Source organism: Hyaena hyaena, unplaced genomic scaffold, assembly GCF_003009895.1.
Source record: "Hyaena hyaena isolate Hyena2069 unplaced genomic scaffold, ASM300989v1 scaffold_19, whole genome shotgun sequence".
Lineage (NCBI taxonomy): Eukaryota > Metazoa > Chordata > Mammalia > Carnivora > Hyaenidae > Hyaena > Hyaena hyaena.
The window spans coordinates 4,364,114-4,371,372 of record NW_024080651.1 but is presented as its reverse complement, the minus strand read 5'-3'; the positions used below and the strand labels follow the sequence as shown (position 1 = coordinate 4,371,372).

At 50.0% G+C, this 7,259-nt stretch overlaps 1 protein-coding gene across 6 annotated transcripts in view; it reads right to left on the bottom strand.

The window, feature by feature from the left end:
• Positions 1-811: 811 nt before the first annotated feature.
• The window catches only part of MTMR3 (myotubularin related protein 3), a 140,960-nt gene continuing 134,512 nt past the window's right edge, over positions 812-7,259 (bottom strand). For 3 of the 6 annotated variants that reach the window (XM_039225234.1, XM_039225228.1, XM_039225257.1), the window contains 4 exons: positions 6,241-6,351; positions 5,705-5,793; positions 4,919-4,945; positions 812-3,031 (listed from right to left, as the gene is read on the bottom strand). In XM_039225234.1, the coding sequence (XP_039081165.1) occupies positions 2,857-3,031; positions 4,919-4,945; positions 5,705-5,793; positions 6,241-6,351 (402 nt within the window). In that variant the 3' untranslated portion in view covers positions 812-2,856. The remainder of the gene's footprint in view (positions 3,032-4,918; positions 4,946-5,704; positions 5,794-6,240; positions 6,352-7,259) is intronic. The other 3 variants (XM_039225241.1, XM_039225248.1, XM_039225266.1) reach the window with 3 other exon arrangements.

Genomic DNA, 7,259 nt, shown 5'->3' with positions numbered 1-7,259 from the left:
GAGACCCCAGAGCTGGGCACTACTCATACCAACTTTCCTTAGGGAGGAACTGCGTACTGTAGCTCTCCCACAGAGCTGTGGGATGGGGAGGATGCCCAGTGGTGAAGCAGGGGAAAGAACATCCACCTCTGTGAAGAACAAGAACTAGATGCTATCGTCTTGCTCCGCTGGTTGCAGATCTAAAGAGCAGAGGTTTGGCCCTCTCCGTGGAGGGCAAGAGACCAAAAGGCACATAATCCAATCACACCCATTGCAGCTTCTGCCCCCAAGGGCTCTCTGTCCTCCCATAAACTCTCATCCAACAATAGGCAGAAGCATTTCCAGCCAACTCCCCCTGCCCCAAGTCTTCCATGCTCCACTGCATGCAGGGCTCTGTGCTTAACCACTGTTGCAAGTGCAGCTGACGCTCCCCAGGTGTGGTGGGGTTAAGGGAACAGAGCACCGGCTGCCCTGTGATCATCAGCAGCAGGTAGGGGAGAGGGGGGAAGAAACCTTGAGGTCAGAGGTGGTTTTATTCACTACTGATGCTCAGTTCTTTAGATGAGGAAGAATCTCTGATTGTTAAGATGCCTGACTGCTTTGCCTTCTTAGCTTTGGGGATGTTAGGGACAAAACCATCAAGGAAATGCATTTCAGTGCTTGGGCATTGTGGTGCGGCTCCTTGCCAAGGTCCAGAGTAGACCAGAAACCTGTAGTTTTCCTTCACCAAAGTTCAGTTTCCCGGCAGCACCTCAAATTGCTGCTGCTTAAGAAGGAAAAGGGATGTAGAGGGGATAAATCACAGGGAAAAGAATTAGAACGTGTTAGCAAATGCTACCATGCGGAACACTAAACTTTATTCACTTTATTTATATATTTAACAGTTCTAAAGTATTTACTTCTTGCTTTGACAAAAAATGAAAAATATAGGAGCACTGACGGACTCCTCTTTAGGAGAAAAGGGTTATATGTACAGCTACGGAGAGTTACGGTTCCTCCTTTACATACAAAGAAAAATATTAATAAAAAAGTGCTTCATTGATCGAAAAGGGCTAAGAGCTGCAAGCATTTATTCACACTGTACATCAGACCCAAGAAACCCGTATCATAACCTCTTGGCACCTGTCACTAGGAACTGCACAATCTTCGATTAGACTGACTTCTCCCTACCTGCAAGGCCAGACCACACAGAGTGCGGAGAAGAACTTACACCCTGTTTCACGGAATTCAAACTCCAAGCAACCTGATGCGACTGGGAAGTCAGGGACGTGCTCAGATGCTCTTGGCTTTGCCTGGACTGACAGCTCCAGGGAAGGCTCTGGGCCACGTCTTAACCACACCGAGGCACACATAGGAGCCACCTTCCTGAGACAACTTCCCTTGGCCAGGGAATTGCTTCCAAAGGGTAAGAGAGTTCCCTGGCCTCATCCCCACCCACTCACCATAATCCACCATTACCAGTTAGCAGCTTTTAGCAGAGCCAAGCGTGGCCCCTCCCCAGAGAGGGAGGGCAGGCACAAAACATGGATGCCAAGATTACAAAGCACAAACCTGTAACTCTTCTCCACCCTTCTCCACACTCACCTCTACCACAAATATTCTTGATTTAAGGCTCTTTTTGGACCACATCAAAGCTTACTGAGGAAAGGTGCCCCAAATCTCCTACAAGCTGTGTCACTTCTCTAAAGAACCTGCAGAGCCACCAAGTGACCCCTCACTACTGGCCAGTAGCACAGGAGCAGGGCAGGGGGACTGCTGGGCCCTTCCCACTGCCCCCGGAAGGGAAGGAGGAGGAAGGCTGATTGTATGGGACATACTTCCTTTTCCAGAGGTTTGCACTCTGAAAAGCTGATTCTACCCCTTACTGGGGAGATCCATGATTGGTTTGGTTTGGGAATGGGGAATTTTTGGAACCCTGAGTCTGGATTTCCCTGTGCTGGTTAAGGAAGAGAGACTGTTTGGGGAACCAGGCCCTCGAAGGGGCTTCTAGGTGCACCCGGGCTCAGGGAAGGCTTTGGCCTTGGCCATGGCAGCAGGACGCTGCACTCTGGCCAGTCTGTACTCTTATGCCTGAGGGTGGGAAGTGCTACAAAGCCTGGCTGGCTGAGGGAGGCATACTCATGACAGTGAAGGGAACCCTAAACCATCTGGGTCAAGTTAAAAACAGAACCCCATGCAAGAAAGAACAATGCTAGCCAGCCACCCCCATTCCCAGGCCCGCTCACTCACCTCAGAGGAACAAACACCTTCCTTCCCCAAAGGGAGGCTCAGAAGGGTTCCATTTATTAGATACCCCTCCCTCCAAATGCCAATCCCATTTATATTTGAGGTGGGACTGGCCTGACTCCTCTGAGGAGGCAGAGGGCACCTGGGATAGTGCTCTTAGGGAAGATGCTTCAGCTTCCTGAGCAGCACAAGTTTTTCCAATCAGCTCTGATGTGGCAATGGCACAAGGAATGGTCACAAACATCAGCCCCAGCTTTCTTCCCCACTATCTCAGGCCTCCACTCCTGATTCTGACCAGCCTCTCTCCGTCCTGAGGAACCAAGCCAACCCTCAGCATCACGGGACAACAGGTGGTTCAACAGTCACAGGGGGCCTGGCAACCTCTGGTCTTCCATTAAAAATTTTTTGTGTGTGTTTTAAGACAACCAGGGGACTTTCTTTTTGGGAAGCAAATGGAAGATGGAAAAGGGAGAGGGGAAAAAAAAACAGGAAAGAAAAATCAATCTACAATCCAGTGGTACATCCCAAATTTCTGTCACTCTGCACAGGTGGTTCCATGCCCCCATTCCGAAGAGCACAGGCCTCTCGGTCTGCCCAGGCTGTGTCAGAGGAACAGCAGCTTGGCCTCTGCCTGCCCCAGGGCACTGAGCTTCAGTTTGAAGTGGCAGCAATGGGCTTATCCAGTTCAAGGTCAATGCTGGAGCTTGGGATGGGATGTAGGCTGCTATAGCAAGACTTGCACACTCGACTGGGTTCAAAGAGCTGCTGGCTGGGAACTGGAACCTTCTGATTACAACAACTGGAGCAGAACACATTCCCACAATTCCTTGAGATGAGAAGAAGAAACAAAACAATGTTAGTTTCAGTAGCAGGTATAGTATGGGGAAACCAACTTCAGAAGACAGAACTTTGTTGTACGTCATTTGGATGTGCTAGAGATTCCTCCAAGACTGAACTGTTATTTGTCTAACCCAGGAATGAGCCAAGCAGAGAGGGGGGAATCCCTACCTAGCATAGTTGCACACCACTGTGACTTTAGGGCCAAGGACAGTTGGCTGCCTCACCATTATGGCTCAAGATTACCAGGTGCACAGGAAGATGTTGTTCAGAAGAGATCCGTGAGAACAAAAGGGGCGAGGGCAGAAGCAGCTGCTAGCTCATTGGGTAAGTCCTGGCCCAGGAAAATCCAGTTGGCCATACCCACCTGGGCAATGGCCTCTGTGTAACTTGTGGTCACAGAGAGGCCACAGACCGATGGAACTACCTCCGAGCCCCTCAGATGAGACAAACTACCAAGCCCAGCTGGGGAGTAAGGAGCCTGGCCCAACAGACTACTTCTCCAGAGGTTTGGAGGCAGCGACGTGGAGAATAGACTATCGTCGCCAAGGACTGCCCTGCTGCCAGCATGCAAAGCCAGAAGACAAGCAACCAGTGACACATGCTCAGGGTGAAAGGACAAGAGCACAGATGAACACACGTGCACAAACACCCCCCCTTATTAGATAGGTGTCAGTCAATTATGGCTCACTCCCCTGCCTCCGTGCATCTCCAGGAAATATCAGAGCTCCTCTCAAAGGCCTGACTGTACCCAGGCTCCCCTCTCTTCCTCCACTTGAAAGCCCAGCTCTGATGTGTCCGTGCAGCACAGGTGCACATCCAAACAGCTATCCTTCATGGCTTAGAGGAAAGGGACTGGCAGAGGATGATTTTCTGCCCACCTTACAACCCCACTTTGCTAGGCCCTTAAGTACAAATCGATCTCAATAAACCCAAGAACGGGAGACTTCAAGGAGCCTGAGGTAGCCCACCAAAGACTTGGGGGAAAGCAGCTGAAGGAAATTCTCCTCCTCAGCCAGCATCACTCACTACCTTTTCTTTATGCTCCTCAGAATGCACACCCACTGCTGGATTAAGGACCATCTGGGCACAGAGAAGAAAATACTAAATACCCTTTGGGGACCAAAAAAAAAAAACCCACAAAAGGAAAAGGCTAGACATGGGGCAATGTAAGGACAGAGAACCAAAACAAACACATACAACTTCATCTTCTAGAATGCAGTAAGCACTCACATTTCTGAAAAACATGAGTCAGCAAGAACCTATAGTTACACAGAAAAGCTACCTCAATCTATTTCCAAACGTCTGCATTTATTTAACATACATGTTGGGAGTTCATCCTGACATGAATTTCATCAGTTAAGCTTTCCTATCTGATTTCTTTCAGGGGATCCTGATAGACCCTAAGTGGAACCTTCCACTAAAGTCTTCCATGCTAAAACAGTTCTCTGGAAAGACCACTTCTGCTCAGTCCCAGTCTTTTTTTTAAAAAAACAGGAGCAGCAATGCTGACTTCGAGGTCATGAAGCATCATTCTAGCATTCCACTGAATGACTAACCCAAGGGAAATGGCTCTGAGAGCCCAACCGGCTACTCCACAAGACCAGCCCCTGCTGAGGCACTGTTTCTCAGTCACAAGCAAGGTGGCCTGGTTGACCTATGTGGGCAAGAACAGAGGGCATGATTACAGCCTGACTTGGCCCTCACAGTCTCCCCAATCAGCTGCTTTGGTTTCCCCCCAAGCCCACCTGTCTGCCTCCACTCCCAGCCCCAGGCTTCATCCCAGTGAGTGCAGAGAGGGGGAAATGGCAGTGTTAGTGTGGAGAAGTTATTGTAGATGTGTAGACATCACAGACAGGTTGTTGCAAATGCTCACCACGTTTGATCAACACGGTCAGTGTCCCTGCAAGGAGGGGAGAAAGAGCTCAGAGGAGAAGCCAACCAAAGTCATTTGGGCTTGGGGTGCAGGGTGGGGAGATGTACAGTCCTAGAAGCATCATTTCTAGACAAAGAAGTGGTTCTGTTTTCTACCTGGGTTCACTCATGTAGGTGAGCTATGTCAGGATTCAGATAAACATCCTATCCCCAAGAGCACTGAACATCCTCCAGTCAGCTACCACCCCAGCTGCGGCAAAGCATCCCTGGCAACTACCTACTCCAACCAAGAAGAGAGAAAGAAGTCAGGAGCCTGGCACAAGGAAAACAAGTCTGGGCTCAGGGAGCAGGGTAAGGAGCAGGAAAAGGAAGTTCCCTGCCCACAGCAGGAAAACTGTTTTTGCCAATAGTAGCATGTTGAATAGGAAGAAACTGTACTCTAGGAATAAGAAATGGTAGTTTGGGTGGTGGCTGTTGTTCTGCTAATTCAGGAAGCAAAACAAAAGGGGACATCATTTGAACATTTCAAAATTTTATCATGATCACTCTGAATTGGAAATAATATATGTGCTGCCAAAGCAAGCACTCTCTGAAATGGAAATAAGACACCAAATGCAAACACCAATTTCAGAGGCACAAAAGATGAGCTGGCGTCCTGTAAACCCCAGGGTCTGCCTCAGATGGAACACTGCCAGCCAGATCCCTGCACCTCTCCAAGCTGCAGGCACTGAGGACCAAATCTCAGCCTTCACACCCTGGCACACTCCACCACACCCCCCAACGACACCTGCAGTGGTGCTTCCTGCTGGCGAGCCAGAAGGCGCTGTCACACGCATAGCAGTGGGCGGCCAGGTGGTCAGGAAGCCAACGGGTCATCTGTAAAACAGATGGGGCCAGGTTAGTGACAAGAAATGGGCCATCCAGCTTGAGCCGGCAAGAGCCATGCTGGGGGCAGCAAGAGTCACAAGAACCATACTGGCTCTGGCGGCACCAGCCCAGCAGGTCTGATGTCAGCAGTACAAGAAAGGCGTCCAAATCGTTTCCCTAGAGAGGACTCCAAACTCCCCTGAGATAAAGTATCAGGCAGCAGCACCCTGGGTCACTATGAGAGCTGGCAAGGCTCCAGTCCACAGAGGCAATGAGAGGGTCTTGCTGAGTTTCCCTGGCTCAGAAATTCTAGGCTTGACAGGGATTCACAGAGGCTCAAAGCTAAGTGTGCTATGAGGACGTTCCTTGGCCAGGGGCATGGGACAGCGATGGGGGTGGAGAAGAACCTTAAGACAGTTGCATGGACGGCACTCAGAACAGGGGCTGAGCCTGTACCTCCGTGTCCTGTTTATCCACCTGCTCCCAGCTGGCTTCAGAGAAAATCTCTGTGCTGCAGCGAGACAAACAGTTCTGATCCAGATTGCTTTCCGAGTCGGGGATTGAAGTCTGTTGGCAAACAAACACAGCTGAACAGAATGAACCTGGCTCCTCCCAGAAGAAGAAAGGGTTTGGAAAAGAAGGGAGTACCGGAGACTTTGGGTGGGCCTGAGTGTCAGGGCTGCCAGATCTGTGGTTGCATCAGCTACCAAGAAATGGATTGAGCAGGTGCAGAGACAGGCCTGAACTCAGGTGGAAAAGAGATACACATGTCTAAGGCTGTGTGCAGTGACTCTGCAGTGCAAAGATGGGCCCTGGGTTCCAGGAAGTGAGTGGGGCAGAAGTGACCAGGATGGAGTGTGAGCTGCTCCAGTGAGTCTGTTAATTCAACCCTGCCACTTACATCTGCGTGATGAAACTGAGTGCTTTGGGCATGTCCTCCTTTCTCTGAAGGACTCTTTGGGAAAATGAGAAACCATCATTAGTGAAGGAAAAACCAAAACGTCTGTAGAAATTGAAAGTCATTGGATGAGCCCGCCTTTAATGTACGCTGACTGCTTCAGAGCCAGGCTCATGCTTGTACTTGAACACAAGTCAGACCCAGCCAGTGAGGAGAGCACCTCCCTGAGAACCTCCCCTCATGGAGCCCCACTTCCAGTCAACCAGGTCCCATCAGTGCTAACTCCTTGACAGTGCCTACACCAATACCTTCTCCCCATTTCTACTTGCCATCACCTGCCAGAAGGCAGATAGAAATATTTGTTAAAATAAACCGTCACATGTTATGCTGAGCGAAATAAGTCAGGCAGAGAAGGACAAATATCATATGTTTGCACGTATAGGAGGATTAGGAGGAACTTGACGGAGGAACAAGGGGGAGAAGAAGGGCGGAAATGGTGGGGGAAAGGGAGAGAGGCAACCCATGAGAGACTCTTGAATGCTGACAAAAACTGAGGACTGATGGGTGTGGGGGGGAG